General features: G+C 37.6%; 1 protein-coding gene across 5 annotated transcripts in view; it reads right to left on the bottom strand.

The window, feature by feature from the left end:
* The window catches only part of STK39 (serine/threonine kinase 39), an 81,417-nt gene that overhangs the window by 48,437 nt on the left and 9,078 nt on the right, over positions 1 to 23,902 (bottom strand). For 4 of the 5 annotated variants that reach the window (XM_064660983.1, XM_064660979.1, XM_064660981.1 and 1 more), the window contains 7 exons: positions 11,786 to 11,898; positions 6,759 to 6,867; positions 5,308 to 5,449; positions 3,145 to 3,200; positions 1,398 to 1,507; positions 1,195 to 1,296; positions 869 to 1,002 (listed from right to left, as the gene is read on the bottom strand). In XM_064660983.1, the coding sequence (XP_064517053.1) occupies positions 869 to 1,002; positions 1,195 to 1,296; positions 1,398 to 1,507; positions 3,145 to 3,200; positions 5,308 to 5,449; positions 6,759 to 6,867; positions 11,786 to 11,898 (766 nt within the window). Of the gene's footprint in view, positions 1 to 868; positions 1,003 to 1,194; positions 1,297 to 1,397; positions 1,508 to 3,144; positions 3,201 to 5,307; positions 5,450 to 6,758; positions 6,868 to 10,881; positions 11,003 to 11,785; positions 11,899 to 23,902 lie in introns of those variants that run through there. The other variant, XM_064660982.1, reaches the window with a different exon arrangement.

The raw sequence follows: 23,902 nt of genomic DNA, 5'->3' as shown, positions 1-23,902 counted from the left end.
GCTGTCACCTTTTTGACTTGATGCCCTACAACAACATCCTGGACTTAGATTAGCACAACATCAGTGAAGAGAAGTACACATCATAAGAGACACACACACAATCAGAATTGCTCTCTCAGAACAATCTTTCTCCAAAAATACTAGCTCTGAAACTCTACAAAACAGTGATATATTAAATGCCTTAAGAAATAATGTTAATTAGAATGGGCTTCCTACAACTCTTCAGCAAAAGAAGCCTACAAAAATGGTCTGCATAAAAATGAATAAAGGATGAATAAATTAATCATTCAGGGACCTCAGCAATGGCTTTGGAATAGATGTTTAATACTTTCATCATCTTGGCTGTCTCATCCACAAAACATAGCAAGAACAAAGAACAAATTGCAAAGATGCTATGATGTGCAATTGCCCACATACACATGAAGAAAACTCAACAAGCTTGGAGCCACTAACTTCACAGCCACTAACTTCACAGTAAAAAATAAATATATCTTAAAAAGTAATTTTCTCTGGAAAATAAGGCAACACTAAGTTTATGTCACAAAATGAGAAAAATCAACATAGAATTATTTATAATTTCTTTTCGAGGCCAAGAGACTGATATGTTTGGTTACCTACAGTTCTGTTGATCAATCTGAGCAGTCTTGTTAGACTGTATGTTTACCTACAAATACATTAGGTTAACAACCCAGAAGAAGAAAACTTAAGGGATCATTAGGAAGCAATTTCTTCTCCCCAGATGAAGATGACTGAAGGCTGCTATTTACAAAATTCAAATCATACACTTAAAAAATTATGTCACTGTAACTTAAAGTAGACTATATATTTTAAAAAGAAATTCTTCTGTTACATGGCAATAGTCACCTACCTTTTGGAAGGATCTTTTTGAAGGCATAATGAGATTAGTTTTCTAAAAGATTTGCCATACTTCTTCGTCATCTCCTTGTCCTCTACACCTGTCTCTAAAGTGGGAGGGTCATTTTGAAGCGTCAGCATTAACACCTAAAATAAATCCAAAAAAGAGGTGGTGTAAGCAAAACCAATTCCAAACATAGAAATTGCAAGAAAATAAATACTCCACAGAATACATCTATTTAGATATCTTGAGTTGCTATTGAAAATGAAGTAGTACTAGCTATCTAGCAGCATTAATAATACAGCCAACAGCATTAAGTAATACAAAGTGATTGTTACTTTCATAGGAGGGTACTTGTGATAAGGTGCTGCTCCAGTTGCCAACTCAATGGCTGTTATCCCAAAACTCCACATATCGGCCTTGAAGTCGTAACCTCGCACCTGAAACAGAATCAGAAAGGAAAACCAAGGTGATAATGTCTCAAGTTCCAAAAATAAAACACTGAAAAGGTTTTCAATTTTTTGTTTAACATTAGAAATACCTGCTCCATTACTTCAGGGGCCATCCAACAGGGAGTACCAACAAATGTTTTCCTTACTTTATTACGAGTAACATCACCTCCAGTAGCTAAAAATGCACTAACACCAAAATCTGGGAAGGAGGAAAAAAAGTCAAAATCTGTTAAACTACCAATAACAAAGCAAAAGTTTTACATTTTAGAAATTAAGTCAGTTCATAACAGTATACTTATAGAAACTCTCCACTGTAGAGCTGACCTTTGTTCCACGACACACTGTTCATGAAATGCTATGGAATAGAAGATTTGGGAGATCTGCATTACAACACCCTCAAGTTCAAGCTCCTAGTATGTGTCTTCCTGAATAAGGTTACAAAGGATTCCAGAACATCTGTCACTTAAGGCTTTCAAATATGCACTTTGAGCCAAAGTTTGCATCTATTGTTGTTCAAAGACAAGAAGCTACTTCTGACAGCTACTAAATTTGAATGTGATTTGAACAAGTGGGAATTTTATATGCAATTTAAATATTTCTGGAGATTTGACAAACCAAAGATCAACAGTAAAGTCATCAATAATATATATTTAATAGTAGACCAGGACATGAATAGCTTTTTCCAAATGCCAAAAAAAAAGGCTCAGTGTTCTGTTAATTGTTTACTACGTCAGTGACAGCGGAATGGGAGAGATTGGGCTATAAGCGGAAGAAAAAGCACGTTACCAATGTGTGGAGAAATACTGTCAATTTTCAATGGAGCTATATGAAGAATATTTTCAACTGTACTACTTACAATCCAGTTATACTGAAATACAGTAGTTTACTGTAGACTTACTTCAATTTTTAATTTTCCTATTGCTTTCTTATTGTTACCTGATTTTAAGGTTGAAAAAAACCCCCAGTAACTACAGAAAATGTAGTTTTGTTATTATTTTACACTGGCATATTAAAACCCTCAAAATATATGTTTACATGATACTTTGAAAGCATCATTTATACAAAAAATACAACTTCTGTCTAGAGCCATTTTTATTACCAAGGACTGCTAAACAAACAGCTTTCAACACTCGGTCACCAGCTATAAACTGTGAAAGGCCTGGCAGTATGCTGAGAGAGTGGGCAGGTATCACCACCTCCTCACTCTGCTTTCCAGATAATCTCATACTAACTTGAGAGATGGGACATGAGCCTTTCTCGGTACTGAAGCTTTTACGAGACCAAATCATTTGATTCTTACAGACTACCACTCAAGAAGCACATCAACACACTCAGGGGATATTTAAGATGCTAAACTGTATTCAGCTGAGACCACTGCAAGACAAATGGCAGATATGCCAAAAGTAATTCTCAGTGGGATACATCTCATGCATCTCAGTGACTAGTTAACTTATAGCCAAGGTCCTTATGAAGGGCAGTACATACAGATTTTTGGATCCTCAAGAACTATTATAATTATTTGCAGAAATAAATGAAATTAATAGAAATATGACTTGTTACCATTCTCAAGCTGTTTAGGGCACACGGGCAAATCAAAAGGAAACATAAAAGGACATTAAAAAGTTTCCTTATACATTTGATAGGACACAGAGAAACACTGAATAATTTCACATATCATTAACCAAGAATCCTGAAATCCGTAACTGGGTAACTTGTGGCTACAGTACTCCAAAAGAAACAGTTAAAAGCCAACAGAAAAACTTGTATCTATTGCCCTTGATCCAGCTGCAATTACCTTTTTCTTTTATTTATCCATTACTCTACAACCGCCATTACCTGCTATTTGTACAGAGCCATCCTCACCCAGAAGAATGTTGCCAGCCTTCAAATCTCTAGAATGTACAAACAGAGGTTAGCATGAAAGTACATATGTGCATGTTTACGTAAACAAATAAATATTGCATACTGAATAGTTTTACAAGATACCACTTTCAAATTTAAAACGCAGAAAAAAGAAACTGAAGTATAAAATGTAACTGAATGACAATAGAACACAGCGCAGAACTCGAACTCTCACAAATTCTCATCTATAGAAAGACCTGGATTCTGCTTTGGCATAAAATGAACAAATTCGGGGATAGATTTTAAGAAGATAAATATTTAGGTCCAAAGTCTACTTTACCACCTTTGATAAATATATTCTCACCAACTGAGAGCTTTCAGAGCTGTAAACCAAGAATTAATGCTTTGTCACATCCAACTGCACCACTACTGAAAAAGAGAAGTTAAAAAAAAGTTTTCCCTCTTTGACCTCTTCAGAGAAGACACCCACCTTCAAGAAAGGTAAATGTACTGTACACTTCTATCCAATTAAACTATTAAAGTTCAGGAATAGCAGCCATATTTTGCTATGGGGTACAGTGATGAAAAGTTACTTGGCACTGAATGTGTCAAAAATTCAGCATGTACTAAAGTGTCAACTATATCCATTTAACACACTATTCACACATAATGTTAAGAAGAAACCTCTGTGGCTGTTTTGGTTTGATTTGTTTATTTTTCTTATAGAAACATGCATTCCACTCTTAATGCATCACTACTGAAAGGTAACATAATCTGTTTCCCTATATATATAAACAAGAATGTATTGAAACAACAAAACAAAATCTCTGAATAATTTTGGAAACATCTCCAACTAGCAAATTCCACCTGACACAGTATTCACTGAATTATACTACAGTTTTCACCTACAACGTACATCGGAAAAAGAAGGACACTGTATCATCTTTAACGGGACTTCTGCGGTACGGCACAGTTTACAGATGATTTTATAAAAATGGAGAAATGTCACATGTAACAAAGACATATCTCTCTTTTTATATTTTTTAATGTACTTTAAGAAGAGATGAGGGGAATTCCCAAGTCTGACCTCAAAGAGTCCTGTTATCCTTAAAGCTCATGAATGTGCCTTTCACAACAATATCAGCTTAACAGAAGACTATGAATTAAGGTTTGAGGCAGATCTTCGGCATTCGAGACCAGAAGTCAAGATAATTGTTCTTTATTTCTCCATTTATCTCAATTTTCCCTCTGCAAAAGGAGGAAATAGCTCTTGATTTACATCAGAAGCAGTTCACTTATAAGACGAGACATAAGAAGTACACAAAGAACAATTACTGTGCTACATCTGCACTACCTCCATTCTCAGAGTCCTGTTTGCAGTGAATTTGGTTTTTGTGTAATTATAATAGGCTAATGCTTGAAAGAGAGAATCCAGTGCAGGCACCTTCCTTAAAAGACAAATTCACTACAGTAAAATTAATTAGCAAGGTCAGAGTACAGCACTTTCAACAACCAAACAGTGAGAGCAACCTCTGGGTTCTTTCAGCAAATATGTATAGACCACCCCAGGGGATCTGCACAATTCACATGGTGCAAGGCATGTAAAGAGAATATAAAGAAGAGAGCAATCACTAGATGCATTCACACTAAGATGTAGTTTCATAGTACCACACTCAGCTTCACATGTGGTCATAAAAAAAGATCAGTAGAGTTGTAATAAATATTTACTGATTACCAGGAAAAAAATAATTTCACATTTGTACAGGAGTGCCCAAGCACCCAAGATTACAGGTTTTACTGTGCAACACAATAACTAAGTCACAAAACATATCACATAAACTAGAATCAGATTAGATATTGGAGCACCAATAGGCACGGGAGAACAGACCCCAGCTCTGGCATTCTTATCGCAGCACAGGCCTATCCCAACTAGAAGAGAGACACACAGCATAAAGACCAAGCAAGTACTTATTAGTGACAAACTGCAATCAAGATTGCAGCATCTGCTCCAGCATTATCATCTGATAATTACTGATCGCATTTAGAGTATGTGACAGAGGCAACACAGTTTGCTTAGCCAGGCCACTGCAGCTGACAAGTGGCAACAAACTACACAGTCAATGTGGAAAATGCTTTTCACTATGTATATGCTCCTACCTGTGTATTTGTCCATTCCTGTGTAAATAGTCTAGGCCCTCCAAAACTTCTTTAAGAATTGTTGCTATTATGGGTTCTTCAAGCACACCACTTTTGTGCTCTCCTCTGTTGACAATATACTTTATTATATCAAGCATTGAACCTGTATTGCAGAACCAGGAAGGAAAAAAAGCAAATACAAAGCATTATCATATCAAATTCTTAAGAAAGTTGTATTTCTTCAGTCTTTCTATGCTACCACAATTTAAATCTTTGAATGTACGTATAAATACTTCATGTAACTAGCTGTTAGAATAAAGCACACCGCTAACTTGTTCAAATGAGACACAGAGCACTGCTTTTTGTCAAAAATACTTAATGATCCTTCAGAAAAATACGCTAACATCTTGCTAAGTGACCACTTATTTAAAATTCAGGAGTGCTCCACATTTAAACAGACACATACTGCAACGGTTTATTATCCACCTTAGATTATGGTTCTTGTGTTCAAAATGTAGACACACAGCTGCAAGACTGGAAGAAGATATTCTCTGCAAACACATGATGACAACGTTCCCAGTGATACAGTCTGACATTGAACTTCAGTTATTATAAATTTCAAGGCATTTAATAGAAACATTTTGGTTTTAACCAAGCATTATTCAACAGCTCATACTAAATTCCTGTCATGAATCACTGGTTTATCTCATGTTCTATGCTTGCTTTTGATTGAACTGACCAATTCAATCAGTGTGACGTAACAAGTGTTATGAGCATTTCCCATCCATGTTTTCTAGCATCATGGTGCAGGAGTCTGCTCCATCAAGACTAATCTTGAAGGACATCATGTAACAACCAGGACCATCACATCTTAATTTGGAGTCTCTCTTTTCTAAGCTAGAAGCACATTCATCCCCTTTCTCCTCTCCCAGAATCAAATAAGTATTTTATCCCATTAACCATCATGATAAAAAACTGCAGTAAGTGTTTTGTTAGTTTAAGCAAGAAGAAGGATGCAACATGTGTAATAGTTGTCCTAGGATGAATTTTCCTTGAATAAGGAATGAGTAACACTCTTTATGAATTCAGAAACATACACATTTTTACAAAAATAGAGTGGATTCTAGAGAAACTCAAAAAAAGGCCGCGCTTACAGAACTGACTTAATTCTCACCAGTTTTCCCTACGCAGCCTTAATAGAGATTTTTGATATGTTTATTCAGAACAAAAATTAAATTCTGCTGATGTAACTACTGTATCTCAGTAATTCTTAGCCTGTACCATAAATACACATACACAAACATTTTCAGCTTGCACATTCATGCTATAACACGCCTACATCTCAAGGTTCATGCTATGTAGTATCTACCCCCTCTCATTACTTTGTTTAGGTGAATTAACTCAAAGAAGGTACATTAGGAAAAAAATCATACTATTTCCTTCCAGCTGAACAAGTAAAACTAGTAACTTACCCCCACTCAACAGCTTCATAACCAGCCAAAGTTCATCCTTCACCACAAAAGATGTGTAATAGGTCACCACATTGGGGTGATTGCATTGACTCATTGCTTGAATTTCTTTCTGTAAGAAATAAAAAGCCCAACATAACAGAGCCAGCTATCAGTTTTGATTGCACAGAGAGACAGTTTAATTTCCAAAGTGAAATACTATAACAGAACTAAAGTATATACAGAATATGCATCACGACATTAAAACATTTTAATTTACCTATAGATCTGCATGCAAGAGAAAAAACATTATTGCTTTGGCCAGGAGATACAGGCACAACTACATCACTTTTCTTCTGAGAACAGCAAAGAAATTACTTTAAAGTTCCAAATTCACAGTAAGCAATGAAGAATAAGTAGTCTCCAAGAGCTGAAGGTGTCGGTACAGGCTGGACAACAAAATGCAAGGCAAGATCAAAATCTACTGCCTTTCCTGTTCAAAAGGGATACGAAGAGTAGAATGGGAGCAGGTGGGAAAGGAGAAAGGAAGCTGTCAGACAAAGGACACAGCACCAGTGGCTCAGCTACTGTGAGATAGACAGGTGGACAGCAGAGTCACGCAATCAAACAGAAATGGAGAAAAAGCAATGTTACAGACCAAAAGTCAGAGGAAACAACCGACTAGAGGAGCCTACAGTTACCAACAGATGCACAATGTGGCACTACCAAGTAACACCATCTATGACATGCCACAGCTGTACACATTAAGAATGACAGCCTTGTATCTGTTAATTCAAGCAGAGTCCTTTTTCTATTCACACTTTCACATATTTGTTCTGTACCACCTTTCTGGCAGCTCTCATTGTTCTGCCAATCCTTTACATAGGAACATGTACTGGAGAGTTTGGCCTCACAACAACTTAAGCTCCCACAACCTTACTTCTCCCACTCCACCTTTGGCCACACAGCTCTGATCCATCCCTGGTGCTAGAGAACATGGTCCTGGAGATGAGCCTGTCAGGGAGCCAATCCAGCTCAAAAACAAACTCTTCCACCTCTCCTTCCTCCATGAAAAGCAACTGCTTTGAGGTGGACCTGTGTTACACTTTGACTCACCAGCACTTGTGCAAGGCAGGCACTGTGCAGGTCCCACTTAGGTTGATTAAAGCTGCCACAAATGCCATTTTCAACTTCCAACTTCAATTCAGCAAATGTTTGAAAGAGGTTTTTTGTTATTTGCAATGCACTTGAAATCACAGCTGCTTTCTAATAAAAAGTTAATTATATGTATTAAAGACTGTGATTTAAATCTCATTATGCTTGCTGGTGACTATTAAAGTCAGGCTGTAGTTTGAGACACATTTCAGCTTGTCCTGTTGTCCAAAGCCCTCCTCCTTAGGCAACTTCTGAGTCCTGGACCACAGAAGGAAGAATGCTTGGATAATGAGTCAATGAGACTGAATAACAAGAGTAATTTGCAAGACAGCTCCCCTCATTCCCCTGGAAGGTAGTAGGTGGAAAACAGAAGACAGACATGTGGGGCACATTTCCGTCTTAAACACACATCAAATCACTGCCTCAGGTTCTTAATTCAGCTACCCATTCCATGAACTGTAACTCTCCTACTCCTGATTACTATTTCATTTCTTACACTGTTTTATTATTTTCCTATGCTGGTAATACAACAATAGTTCAAAAAGTCCACCTGCCACTACTGAACAAAAATGCACCTTATCTATTTTTTCTCACATATTAATAATGCAGAAATGTAACTAATTGACTGAGATAAGCTTCACTATTTTAACTGAAAAGTGCTTTGAATATTTTATCTACCTGCATCAATTTGTGGGCAAAAACTGAGCTACCACAGTAGCCATGGCCAAAGGCACCTTGTGTCTCAGCTTTGGTGACTTTTTCAAAGAATCCTTGCAAAACAAAAATAAACAAACAGAAAGCATTCCATGAGAGATAAGGGGTGAAATTTCAGTCAGGAGAGAATTAATTTCAGACCTGCAGTACTAGAAAGCCCCTATCACACACAGAATGGTAAGCCTTCATAAACTTCAGTTATTTGCTTGAGGCCCTTGATATGCACAGATAAGAGAGAAAAGAATTCACTTAAAATATGCTGCCAGGGAAACAACTTGCAACAGAACATCCAGGAAAACAATCCGGAACCTCCTTCACATTCACGTCACCTTAAACATTCAACGGCACCAAATCTGTAACAGTCTCTCCCTCATCCCTCTGCTTCTCCCTGCCTTGCACTAGCACGAGCGTTTGTGCTCTGCACCAGGCAATATGCCCAGGTTAAAAGCTAACCTATTTTGGCCAGGTTATTCCTGATCCAGTTTCACTGAGCAGCTGCACAAAAATGTCTGTCGGCCTCAGGGCAGGTGGGTGACACAGTTAATAAGCAACTGCAGGACAGCTCCTTTCAGTGCTCAGTGCCCACGGGCCGGTCCCGCTCCCAGTGACTGGGCAGGTGCCAGCGCTCCGCAGGTGCTTGCCCAGGGGCTCCTCCACCGGCACCCAGGCATGGCCCCTAACAGGCCAGGGGCTCCTCCAGAGAGGCTGCCTCCAAGGGCTATCAAGAACAGAAACACCAACAGCCTAGAAACACTGTTCAATCAAACAACCATTCTGCAGAATACTGTTTGTCTTGTAGTTTTGAGTTTTTGATTGTTTAAAAAAAAAAAATGGAGGTGAGAGGATGGGGAAGATACCCAGTCAGGACAGTACTAAGGACAGGAACCTTTTCCTTGGCTCATGGGGTTAAGTTACATTTAGCTTACAATAGTGAGAACACAGGATATTGCAGGAAACAGAGTATCAAATTTCAGGAGTTTGGCAGTTTGTGTAACCTTAGTATTATTTAAACTCCCTCTCACACTGCCTTTCTATTTTAATTGACACTGGCCCAAATCCTAAGTCTGCTTACGTGGGCACCAGGGTTGCTGCATTTCCACTTCTCTGAAGGCCACACAGCTGAGAATTCCTGAAGGGTGCCCATGCACACCATCCGCAAGCACTCAGCACCAGCATTTTACAAAACAGCGTGTTCAGAGTGCAGACAGTTTTAGAACATCCCTGTGCCAATAAAAACTGTTTCATCAGGAAAATAAGTGATCAAAAACTGATTAGACTCAAAATTTTTAGACTCAAAATCTGCCAAAACCACAACAGCATTCTAAATACTATCAACTGAAATAAAAATATTAGTACAGTTGTAACAAGAGTTTTGAAGGTCAATGATACCCCTTTCCAGAAAAACGTATCTATTTTTTAAATAGATTTTTTTTATTTTTTAAATTTCTCTATCAGAACTGAGTCAGAGCAAGTATACTGACCCTCACAGAGAAAAGCTAATTATGTATGTGTATGCATGCACATGTGTGTACGCACTTTTTAAACTCTGCTAACCAGGAACTGGGAAAAACAGAATTTATGTTCAGATCAAAACAGATCAACAAATAAAAGAAATAAAAAACCTGAGCACAGAAAAGCAGAAATTGACTTATGTTAAAAAATAAAAAAGATGGTATGGACAATTGTCTTTGTACCAAAAGAAAGCAATATGGGACCAAAAATTCTAGACCTACTGCCTCATTTGACAGACAGTGGAGACACGTCAACAGTAAAGACACTCAAGCACTTGGTTAGGTAACTTTGAACAAGCTGGTAACTAACTGCAGTTAGACCACATGAATCTCTCTTGCAGATTTTTGGCAGTTTTGTCTGATTTTATTTGTTGTAACTTCTTAATTCTTAATTCCCACTATTAGTTCAAATTCTAACTAAAAAGATCCAATTTAAACCACTTATGTTACAATTATTAGTATTTATCTTTTTATAGAAATGTTCTTTGTGGACTGTAGATGTTAATACATCATGCACAGCGTCTCACCTTGGGCTGTTCTCTTTTTAAAAACAGTTCAGAATTTATCTTTTGAGTTTTTAGTTGACAGAATTCTCACTACCCCAGAAGCAACTTCCACTACTACAATCCTCTTAAAAAACACAACAATGTCGCATACAAGCTGTCACATAAACTGAAGGTGAATGCCATCAATCACCAGGGGAAGAGCATTTTGGGTCCTCCACTGTAAAAAAGCCATTTTATCTGAAGAAACTGGATGGACCATACCCTCTGTATCAAATTCAAGATATCTTTTGCACTGGCAATTCCCTGCTGAGGAGATCATTTCCTTCAGAGGCAGGAATTTCTGCATTAGAAAAAGCCCACAGTCTCTAGGCAGTAGTATAACCTGTGGAACAGAAGAGAGTGTTCTCACTTTTAGAATGGTTTTGTGTCCTTAAAATCTTGTTATGCTGCCTATATATAAATATGCATTAGTCTTATAAGCACCTAACTAGGAGCATTAGAAAGCAATAGGTTTTGGATTTTAACAGTTCGTTGTGACTTTGTCTGGATTGCCATAACCAGTGCAGAGGAAAAACTCTTGCAGTTCCTTTACAAAGGGCCTCTTACAGGTCCTTTTCTTCTCTGATCAGTGGCTCAAACAAACAGCATTCCTCAAACAGCTTCTTATGGCCTATCGGATAAATGTGTGCTAATATGTAGATGAAAATGTAGCCATTCCTCCTTATCTCCTTAAAAGTTATCATCACAAAATAATCCAACATGTTTTGGTGGTTTAGACGTTTTAAAGAGACCTACTAAATTTTACCTTCATTTTTTTAATCAGTGTTTAACAGAAGGAAAATGTATCTTTCCTCAGTATTAAGAAAAGATAGACAACCAGACAGTAATCTCTTAAAAACTGAGTCTCTAGAAAACAAGGGGTTAGGGTCTTCCCACAGTTATCCCAAGCTGGGATTCAAGTTTACAGATCTTGTTTTTGTGACACTAGAAAATACACATTAGTAAATTATATTTTTAGGGAAGGGTAAAAAGTCTTCCAGATTATTTTCAAATCCTTCCTTTACATCCTGCATAAAATTCTACCCTCACTCTTGGACCAAGGAAAAACCAAAACCAAAACAGAAGGTAAGTCTCCGTGTAATATATTGCTGCCCAATTTACTTACAAGTAATTCATCCATACTGGTTTGGCATTTTTCTAAGTTGATCCTCTTTATTGCTACACGTTCTTGCCTGGGTTTGCACAGCGCTGCCTGGACAACTGCTGTAGCACCACTACCTGAAAAAGAGCACAGAAGGAACAGTCTTAATACAATGGGAGTCTAAACCAGTGACCAACATAGAAACATCAACCAACAAAGAACTTCAAATCTGCTGTTTATCCTTTTGCAGTGCTTTCCCCACATGCATACCTTTCCACTACGCAAGACACTTTTCTTCTCAGATGGAGAAGAAAAACCTCAAAGCTTCTGTTCCATACTCCACAAAAAATTCTGAAGTCAACAACTTAAAATGACGTGTTCATTTTTCAAGACACAACCACCACCTCGACGCACTTCATAGTTTGGGAACCACTACACTTTTGTTTTTAGACACAGCTGTTCTAAGAACATGACCTGCACAGGCGATACAATTTAAAAGCCTTACACACTGGGGTGGGGAGTGTGCTTTATCAAATGTTATTTCTATGTGTTCTTTCAAGTCAGTCCCTGTTTAACCAGGTTTTTTTCCTGCTATGCAATGAACAGAAAAATATCAGAAAAATTGTATATGCCAAATCTTCCACAGTTCCACCAGTATTCCTGCTCATTCATCGTGATTAGAGTAACATCCTACGAAAAGCATGCTGATTCTCACAAAGAGCATGGGAAGCACAAGTATCACATCACCGGTGAGAAGATGAAGGTTACTGAATGGCCCATCAGAGAACGTCAGTCACACTTGGCATGCAAATCACATATGGCCACACAGCTATGCTGATAACAAAGCCTGGGGGAATTGAACAAATCTGGGAGAAAGGAATAGAATAATTTTCTTTAGTGTGCTTTATTTGTGAATAACAAAAGTAAAAGGTCTCGTTGCTTATTTTATTAAGTACCCACCAGCGTTGCCCCAGCCAGTATTGCCTAACTAAATTAATGAAATTATTGCAAGTAATACTGAGGAAGAGTTTTGCTCGCATTGCACATCTTGCTGCCCCATCAAATACAGCAGTGTGTGCTTCCTCACATCATGTTCATCCATGCAGAAATCTAAAATACTCCAACAAGTAGCTTCTACCTGCTGTTGTAAATATTTAATTATAAATTATGGATTTCTGGTAAGTCATTTGAGAAACGTGTTATATTGGCCTGCTTATACACTACGTTCTATTTATTTGGCAAGTCCTAGATGAATACAAATTGTGAACAAAAAGCCTTTTGTTGTCAAGCTCTACAAACGTGGATTCAGTTACCAGCCGACTTAAGAACAATTGAGAGCTTTTCCCTCTGCACATCTGAAAACAGCACCAACAATACCTCATGACTGAAAGTTATTGTCCGTGTTTTAATTGCTATTTGCTTAGCTATTTTCATGTATTGTTGGTTCACATGATGTTTTCACTCAAATCACAAAGCTTTTTAACTGTTTATGAATTTCATGACAAAATTCTGAGCTCATCTTCAAAAAAAAAAAGTTTCAACAGGACTAACTAGTCATGTTTTTGCAGGATGTGGTCACAGACAAATATTGACATGTCCTGTTCTGTCTGCTTATAGAACAAAGCCTTTAAAAATTCCAATAGTGTAAGTAATAAAAGAATTAAGAGATTTTAAAAATTAAATAAGGCGTCCCAAGGAAGGAACCACCAAGTCAGCACAATTCAGCTCGGGTAAGACTCATCAACATCACTTTAATGAATTCCTCAGTAGACATTGTTACTTTGATTACACAACTATAGGTTGAAGCAGGGTAAAGAAACCAAATTTTTAGCTATTACATATAAAGGAACAAAGACTGAGATTTTCCTTATGCATCTTTTTCATCTATGCCAGTAGTTTTGTCTACATGCAGGAAACATCCAAGATCATTTTCAAAATAGATTTATAAGGCCACATAAAAGACAAACACAAAAAGCACACTGAAAAATTATTCCCCCAATGCCAGGATGAAATCTTGACTGCTTCCTCAAGTTAAATGACAGTAAGTAACACTTCAAAACATTTTGGAAAAATTAAGTTACAAAAATAGTACATTTTCCCATGTTTTCTCCTCAGACAGAGATGACTTGCAATGGGATGTTCTTCACCTCATGAATGTGATGCACTGGCAAAGCAAAAAACTTTCTAGGTTTAGAATAAGGCCAATATACCTGGTTTCTTCTTTCTCCTGCTTTCTGAATACTCTACACAATACAGCATTTTGACAGTAAAGACAATTTGTCCAGTTTGCATTCTCAGTGGGACCTACATACATAAAAAACTCACTCGAAAATGCAGTTTGAAGTACTGAAGTAGGAGCCAGGCACTAAGTAGCAGTATGCCTCCTTCCTCTTAAAAGATGTTCTCCTCTCCTCTGCCTTACAAGGTGAACAACCAGGGATAGAGATAAGGAAAACGTGCAGCTTCCACATCTGGTCAGAAGACTCCTTTTGTGTCAATAAAGAGATGTCTACCAAACAAGTAGAAGCATGAAGTGTTCCACAGTAGCTATTAGAAACCAGACTACCCAGATAAGCATTTCAGTTGAGAGCTAACAGACTACAGAAGTCATACATTATCATACAGTGAAACTGAATTGTCACAGACAACTATTTAGCATAACAAATGAGGATCACAGAAAATGATTGCATAGAATAGATTACAGTCAACCATTCCTTGTCAGAAGGTAGGACTTCAGTATCTTGAGCCTTAGAAGTCTCCCAAAACCCTCACAGCAGAGAATACTAACTACGCCACAACCAAAGCACAGACAGGTTCTAGCATTCAGTCTCTATTTAGGAACTTGGTATGAAATTATATATATATGTATAAAGAAAGCTCAGGCTGGATAAACCAAGAAGCCTTTTCACCCAGTTGTCTCCTGGAGGAGAACAAAACAAAAGGATTACCAGTGGTCAGACTCAAGCAGGTTTGTACGAACAACAGGTTTTTTCCACTACTGGAAAAGTCATTCTGCTACAGACAAGTTCTCTTTGCCAGTTTCAAAAGTTAGCAGGGAAATAATGCAATTCCAGTCCACATCAAGATGCCTGCTACTCCTGTTACACAACAGACAACTGGTCAGAGCGTTTCATCTTGTCCTCATGTATTTGCTGTCATCCTTCCCTCTAGTGCAAGCATGCCCTTACAGACAACCTGCCCCTTCATGCACTCCCTACCATCTTGCCCTCAATGCAACAGAGGCATTAGAATTGCTATAACTATTTGGATTCACACAACAGAAACCTTAAAAAGACCTTCTACATATGGCCACACTTCTCTTCTGAAAGGATATAACCAAAAAGCAGTTTTCTGCATTCCACTTAGCACATACTTTACATAAAACTCATAAAAACTCCACAAATTATCTGAAAAAGTTCCTACAGGTTGTTCTAAATCTGACACAAAGAAATTTTTTCTCTTTTTTTTTTTTAATGCAAATTTAACCCTTGCAGAACCTGTTTCCAGCTGGCAAAGAGAGGATATTTGAACAACTGTGATCAACAACTGACATTAACATTTTAGTTTTAACTACTCTCCACTAGTCAAGCCTCAAAAAGATAGACAGTGAGGTGAGAAGGCTGGACCATATCACTTGCATATTGCACATGCACACATCCCTCATATAAGGATGTGACACTTCATTTATTCCATTATTTATAAATGTCTGACACTTTCCACTCATTATGGCACCAACATTTCTTTTCAATTTTCTTCTTCTCCTTAAAAACAAAAGTCAGTAAGCTCATCAGACCATAATGATTTATCAAGGCTTTTTTTTTTTTTTTTAGTATCTCAGTGTTAGTCTCTGCAGTATTCCAGCACAAATGTCTTTTAAAAATTTCTGCATTCCAGGTCCCTACCCAAACAGACCTTCCCCAAAATCAAAGTGGTTCTAATTTCTGAAGAGGAGGATGAAATTTGTTGATAACAGTAAGTGTTCTTGTTGCCTAAGTATCTGAAGGGTTAGACAGCAGTAGCAACTGGAGAATACTAAAAACCTTATGTCAGAATCTACAAAGTTTTACACACCAACCTATACCATTTGCATTTTTATACACATCTTCTGCTCCCCCGACATACAGAAACCTCCTATTAAATGTAGCTGATTAGTGGACACAAATTTTGTCATCCTCAAATTCAAGACTAAATTGTAGCTATCCGTAAAAAGCCAGTACTAAACAGAATCAAATCTATGAAAATGGATGAAGCAGCCATGAAAGTATTTCTATTTAATCTCTCAAGACAGCCCATTTCTAAAGAAGAGTCCCCTAGATCATTGTTAAATGTAAGTCATACACAGTTGTAACTGCAGGATTCCCTCTGTGTAGAACAGAATGTATTTGTGCACACAAACCGTGAGTGCACAAACCTAGGTTAGGTTTCCACTCATGAAAACGTGTGGAGGTTTTTTTATGTAACATACAAAGCTTCTGTGCTTATATACAAGCTTGGACAGCTATGTCATTTATACTGTATATTGCATGCAATATTGTGTAGCATATTTCCAGCATAAATGTGTTATGAATTGATCAACACTTCAAAATATTCCAGAGCAGCACTGGGCCAAACTAGTCGCTTCAATTTTGAAAGAATAAATTCTGTTGCTGGCAAAGCAATACTTTCGGTTAAGAAACAGAGAACAAAGAACCTTTAATTTCTTTTGGTTTCTAGCTTTTACTCCACAACACTCTAGATGACTTTCAATATTACTCACTTTCTTTCATATTACTTCCAGTGATTAAAAATTAGTTATAAATCAGCTGATTAAAGCTCATTTACACCACATACTAAATTCTAAATCTTTCTAAAACTTAACTTCTTCACAGAAAATGAGTCATGATTTCTCTTCACATTGTCATGACATAAATACTTGTGTTCTTAAGAACCCCATAAAAATTATGTAAATACGATTCACTAACAATTTCTGCCCACGTTGTGTTCTTAATTCATGCTGGGATTAAATCTCTCCCCTTATAACTCACCTGGATACTATTTTGCTTATCCTAGCCACTAGGCTTATGACATAATTCACTTAAAATACAGTAAGTGTTATATGAAATCTATGCCCACACACAGAATTGGTACTTCTGCATTTTCAACATTCAAAAAGTAATCGCTTTTGATTCTTCATTGAGCTATACAAAATGAATTTGCTTTGCAGTTGGACATTTAAAAACATCATTATGGCTACAGGGTTACTCAACTGTTGTATTTACTTTTTTCTGGGAGAGTAGCTTACACAGAGTCTCAGGTCTAGCTTATCCCATACTACTCCTTAAAAGCATGTTGTATAAACAATCCAGAAAAATCTCCCCAAATACGCTAAAGGTCTGCAAATATTTCTGTGATCCCAATGAGTTCTTAGAGAAATAGTCTAAATGTCCACATCAAAATGATTATGTGCTATAGAAAATCTCCAAGAAAATATCTCTGCAAGCATTAAGTCAACCTGTACTAAGGCTAAGATACAGCAATCTTCAGCACTGACCAGACGACATATTCTCCACACAGGAAGAAAAAAGGTAGGGGGATTCACAATTAGCAATAAACCTTTACATACACGAAAAACAGGAACAGGAGGGAATGATCTCACTGTCTGAACTATTCTCTTTATTTCCTCACCAAAACAGTACAAGGACTGGTTATAACAGATGTTTTGCATAGACAAATTATAGAAAATATTTTGAGGTTTGCTATGCAGCACTATGTTACCACCCCCTGTCAAATCTGCAGAACAGAATAAAATTCTCCTGCCAAAAGCACAGGAGAATGCAAGTCTACTTTCTTGAGCACAGAGGGTTCTAGCATCAAAGTACAGCAAATAACTATCGATCACGAATTATTCAGGAAATAAGACAAAATGAAGCTGTACAAAAAAAGTGGAGAACCTAGACCAATGATCTGGAAAATGTAAGTCTTACTTCCCTCCATTGGTGAGCCCAGACACATTATATTGCAGGAACTCTTCTGAAATGTCTACCTTATCTGACAAATAATTAGTTATCACCACCAGTCATCATTAAAAGGATTTTAAAAGTGTTCTACTCTGACTGACAAAGGTATTTAAGAAATCTGTGGCTAGAAAGTGAAACCAGATATATTTAGATCTGACATAGGTTTATTTAACAGTGACTGTGTTCAGCTTTGAAATGAAATATCAGCCTAAGTGATGGCTTTTTGCTTTCAGACACTTTCTTGTTAAAGAGACTTCTGCCTAGAGCCATACACATCTCAGCACTCGTCAGCTTGATACAAAGCCATCACTAAGATCAGACTGAAAAGTCCAAGGATGACCATTAACTATGTTTGGGGCATTCAAATAAACCTAGCAATAAGCACACAGTGAGAATGGGAGGATAAAAAAATAGAGACTATGCCCACTATCTCCTTCCACTTCAGAACTCTCCCCTCCCTCTGTGCCCTGCACAGCTCTTCCAACAGAGACTGACAAGTGCTGACATTAAATCCCAGCCTGAGATTATTTTTTTCCTTTGTCATAGAGGCTTTATTTACTCTATTAATACAAGTAAAATAAATGAACCATCAAAAATAAAGCCACTGTGGTTGTTAAGTGTATGGGAGAAACAATAAATTAGAGGTGGATCAAGATGATGCTTTCTTTTCAGAATTACATCCTGCTACCCCATACAGTCACATCACATACAGCACTGTCTTGGCTTAGAATCTACAGCAGTAAGACATATAGTATCCCAGTCTCCTTATGAGTTTTTCTATCCACTGTACTGTATTTAGTGCAGAACATGGTTTTATCCCCCTGTGCTATCACCATTAGTGTTTAAAACGACAACACCACAGGAGACACACTTAGCCCCACGTTTCAACACTGGAAAAGTTTTATCCCTATCACCCAGAAAAATAAGATACAGCACATAACAAAAACACATTCCTGCTGGTTTTTTAAGAAAGTACCTACAAAGGAATTCAAGTACTTTGGGTAAGATAATGTGCTATCAAAGTTGAGGATCAACTTTTAGAAGTGCATCAGAAACAAACAGCAACCACAATACCTCTCTTTTTGCCTGTCTTTGAGTATGAATCTGCACACACTCCAATCACATCTTCATACTTTACACTGAAAGAAAGATGTAGACAAGTCGCAAAAGAAAGTGGAGTGATTGATGCCAAAAATCCAGACAGTTTAATGCTCATCTGCATGTGTCGTCACAAAAATTAACTTTTAACTGAGTACTTCATGGCCTTGAGTGTTCTTACATGCTGGTCACGGAGCTCACAGGGAGCCTGGTACATTCCCAGATCTGAGAGCATCTTCCCTTTCATAAGCATTCTACACCACAGAAATGTCAGCACTACAGCTAGTAAGGAAAACCTAAAGTAAAGCAGTCCACTTTCAACAGGTGTTATCTTCTCCCTGACTTTAAAATAGATGAGTCATCTAAATAAAGTTGAAAGGGAACTACAGCAACTCAGATTAGACTGTCTAGGCAAGCTCCCTATTATAAACCCTACCAAAGACTAAATTCCTTTTGCTCTGCTCCACATTTCAAATATCTTTATAAGAACTGTTATTTGTAAGTGAAAAATGTTCATATACAAAATCCACAATTGCCACTATTTCAGAATTTGGAGTTATTAGAACTGGAATTTGCTTTGTGGAAATGTCAGGATAAGACTGGTGTGACCAGCAGCCCCTGCTCCTGATCCCTTGTAATGTGGTTAACATAACAAACACGACTTTATAAGGCAAGAAGCTATTCTCTGTGACTGAACAGGTGCCATAGTCATTCCTTTTTCCTTACTCTCAGGCCCTGAAGGTCCTGTGAACCAAGCAGACAAACCAGATTTCTTCTTCCTCTCCCTACCAGCCTCAAGATTCCTGAGCATCAGGGCAATTTACAAGTCCTGAGTAGGGACAGAGAGACCCATGACCCCTGGTGGCCAGATACGCTTCCATCATCATCTGCTTCCTCTGAGGACTGACTCTTACACTTGTATGATCCTCAAGTCTATATTATGATTGTTGTATTGATGCAGCAATCAATGTATTGAATTTTGACCCTATCTGCAGAGAGTCCAGGTGACTGGAAATAGTGAGTTAAGTTGTATTAAAAATTCTGTATTATTTAGATGATGAGAAGTCATGTTAGGGTCTAGGCAATTAGAAATCTTAAGTTATCACATTATAAATTCTGTATTACGCTACTTATAAATTGTACTAAACTGATTCTGATTGTAGAAACTCTGTGCCATTCTAATCATATGTTCTGTGCTATAGTATTCATACTATCTTGTTAAGGAAATAAAGCTTCAATTATAACTATATTTTAGTGCCATCATCATTCTGCCAAGGATCCCTAAAAGAACCTGTCTGTCACCTTAATGGTAAGCTTGATTAGCAGATACTTGGGAGCAAAGAGATGTTATTCTCTGGTGCATAATTTACTTCTCATGCACCACAAAATCATTCTGCTTACATATGCTGAAAAAGAAGGGGTATGGGGGGAACAACCAAAGCACAGAGACAACTTACTAAATACAGCTGAACCTAAGGCAAACAAGTAATTTAGCTAAAAACATTCAGTTCTGACCCCAAAACATGTTGAACCTCTCATAAAACATGCTACTTAAAACATACAATATGGGCATCAAATGTGAAATGCAAACAAAGTACCTCCGTTCCAGTTTGCAGAACTCACACTTTTCTCACAAGTGCCATGGCTTTCAGGTCTGCTTGAAGTGTCTTATAGCCACTTTATATACCTTGTCCACTTACACTTGCTTCACTATCATGTTTCCGAAGTTGTGATTATGATGTAATACCAAGAACAGCATTTTAAGAGCTTAATGAACTAAAGAGCATGAAACTGAACTGAGCACTGAAAAGTCAAGTTCTATACCTGGAATGATTTCTCCTCTCAAGCACGTTACTTCCATATGAGCTGCCATTATTAAGACAAAAAAAAGTGAAACAAGGCGCTATGTGTAAGGGCAAAATAAACTACACTTGGTTTCTATATGAATTTCACTACAATTTACTCATGGACTAGAAAACACGTGTGCCAATAAACAACGAGTAACATTACATATAACAGTCCATTACTTAAACAGATTTAAAGGAATACTTTTCTTTAGGGCTAATGAAAAATAACTAGCTAAATAAATAAATCCATTTGAGCCCAGCACCTAGGGGGAAAAACAGGAAGATTACTGTGTTAGTTTGTCATTAGGTTAGATTATCTAAAAGAATGTGCTGGTAGGAATGTGGATCATCTTTAAAGGTTTTCTGAAAGGATTCTTGAAAAGACCAAAACAAAGAGCTGAGCCACAAGTAATAATGTCACATATAGAAAAGGTATTATTATCTGTTAAGCTAGCTCAAAAGACAGAGGAGGGGGAGAATAGCTCTGAGGCACACAAGGCCATCTCCAGTTAACATTAGTTTTGTAATCAGATATGCTCTGGCTTCCTTCAAAATGAAAAAGAATCCAAATTCACTCACACTGCAAATTTGTTAGGCAAAAAGAAACACAGAAAGTAGCAGCCAAAGCACTTGCAGCAGGCTCTTTCACCCACACTGCCACTTGCTCTCGCAGCGCAGTCGGCAGCACAGCCGTGCCACACAGCCGGCACAGCGCGGGCAGGGGCAGCTCCCAGCGTACACATCACGTTGGGGCTGTCCTGTGACAGGGAGAAATGTGGATCTACTGCACTCCACGTTAATGAATCCAACAAATTCATATTCATTCTGCATTTTCAAAACAAAAGATGTGAAAAAAAGTAAAGGATACTACTTGGTTTAAGAATTTATGGATTTTACATGCCATGTTATTATGCATTCATCCTCACATGAAGAGAAACATGGATTCCGATTGTTTCATTCCCCCTATTGTTTCATCATCAATACAGAAATCATTATTCAATACGTATACAAATCTTAACATCTGGAAGGCAAAACTCACAGTGAAAATGTCTCTGCATAACAACACAAGAACTTGATATCTGGTATTCACTGTGGGGCCAAAAGTTACGTTACTAGGGTATCATCCAAACTCCATGGAATTCCTCGCTATACAAACAGGATAAATTGAAGATTTGCTATGCTGAACCAGACTTCCTGCCTAGAAAAAAAGCTGTTAAGAGAGAATTACTGTTCATTTCTGAAGTAGCACTATAAACAAATGCTGGTGTTGATTTAGTTGGCATATTTTATTGTTTGTCGTTTAGTTTGAAAGTAAACACTTGGAACAATTCTAATACCACGAACGCAGTATTTTCCAAGTCTTCCGGATGTCACCACACAGTGCATCATTCTCTTCTGAGAATGAAGAATGGCAATCTACCAAAACAAAGGCATTATTGCTTCTGGACTGTCATAGAGATCTCTAATTAATACTGCAGTGTTGAGCTACAAATCATCTTCAGCTAGTTCTCCCCAACAGAATGTGCCTGCTAGAATTTAAGTTCACTGCAGCCACACACTACAAGCAAAAAAACATACCTATTTCTCATACTGCTTCATATGAAGCGATGGAAGAGTTGGAGCAATATAAATACTATCATATCATTAAATTTTCACTAGGTGATTCTAATCTAATTCTAATGAAGTTCCTATTATTAGTCTGAAGTGGCTCAGAGTCTGGAAGCACAAGACACTAACAGGAATAAATTATAAGTTTAAATTCAGTCCCTGTAATAAAATGTCTTCGAAGTAGAGAAGTGAGAAGAAAAAAAAGCAACTTTATAATTGAATGGCCATGCTTCTGAATCTGAGTATGTTGCTTCTCAGAAGTCTAAAACAACAACTCAAGTTCATGATCTTGTTCATATTACTCCTACAAGACAGAAACCACAATCAACAAACATACAATATTTTTCTGGTCTGTTAAATTAACTATTTTTATACCACTACCCTGAAGCAGGTATACTTGGCACATAGACATTCAACATGGATCTTGACTTTCAAGACCTTTAAGTACACAATTCTTCTGAAAGCATGACTAGAAACACAAAAAAGCTTCAAATTTTCAGTCAGCTGCTAGTTCTAATTTCTCTGAGTGCATAAGCATAGCTCAACTTAAAAGCTATGTAACATAACCATTACATCAGCCTTATAGGACATTCTCAAGTTTCATCTATATTTAACTTACAATCACAATACCTCAGAGGCATTTAGACATCCACAGGAATAATTAGGCTAATAAAATCATTCAGAAATTGTTATTTGTAAAGGCAAAGGATTAATGGAGACAGCTAATTTATCATACTGGAGTTTCACAAAGCTGTTGACTAAACCCACATACCTAGTCAAATATTAGGTATTTGACAAAGGACTGAAAATATTAACTCCACCAACACCACAAACTTATCACTTCAGCTAACAAATGGAGAACACTGCTCAAACTTTTCACTGAGCTTCTCTCACAAGGAAGCTGCAGGACTGTCACAAAGAGCAGCCCTGGAAAAACGTGGCAACAAACCTGGGAATTGTTCTGAGGGACTTTTTAAAACTCACTGCCTTCATCAGAATTTTCAGCATCTCACTACTGCCATGTAAATTTTCTACAGAACAGTCACCCAGTCAACTGAAGCCTGCCTAAAACCCAGGAAGCATGCAGACTTTTCCACACTTCCTCTTTACTGCCATTCCCCAACTATCTATCTCTTGAAAGGTAACCAACTCTCAAAGTAACTCTGACTTGACAGCAGTTTCAGGAAAAATTAGGTTCCTCCCCCACTGTTGGGTACCACGATTGTTTCTCCCTGTACACTCTCATTGTTTTTTCTCATTAATACATTTTCTGCTTCAGGGCAGGGTTGTTTTTTTTCCCCATCTTTTCAGTCTAGTGCTCCTAGTCTCCTAGGCACATGTTAAATACCACAGCATGGTCTCCAGCCAGAAGCACTGTGCAGGAGGAAGCAGGTGGCCAACAGGGCTGCATAGCCACCACACAACCCTAGGGTCAGCAAGGGAGGTCAGCAGCCAAACCCCATCGAAGGCGGCAAGAAACAAACATTCAGCATGCACTGCTTGTTTCACTTACAGAGTTGATCCTACAACCACAGTGAATTTAGAACAGTGTTCTAGATCCTATTCTAGAGACTGATAGATATATATGTATA

Source organism: Pseudopipra pipra, chromosome 7 (assembly GCF_036250125.1).
Source record: "Pseudopipra pipra isolate bDixPip1 chromosome 7, bDixPip1.hap1, whole genome shotgun sequence".
NCBI lineage: Eukaryota > Metazoa > Chordata > Aves > Passeriformes > Pipridae > Pseudopipra > Pseudopipra pipra.
This window is presented reverse-complemented; position numbering and strand designations above follow the sequence as displayed.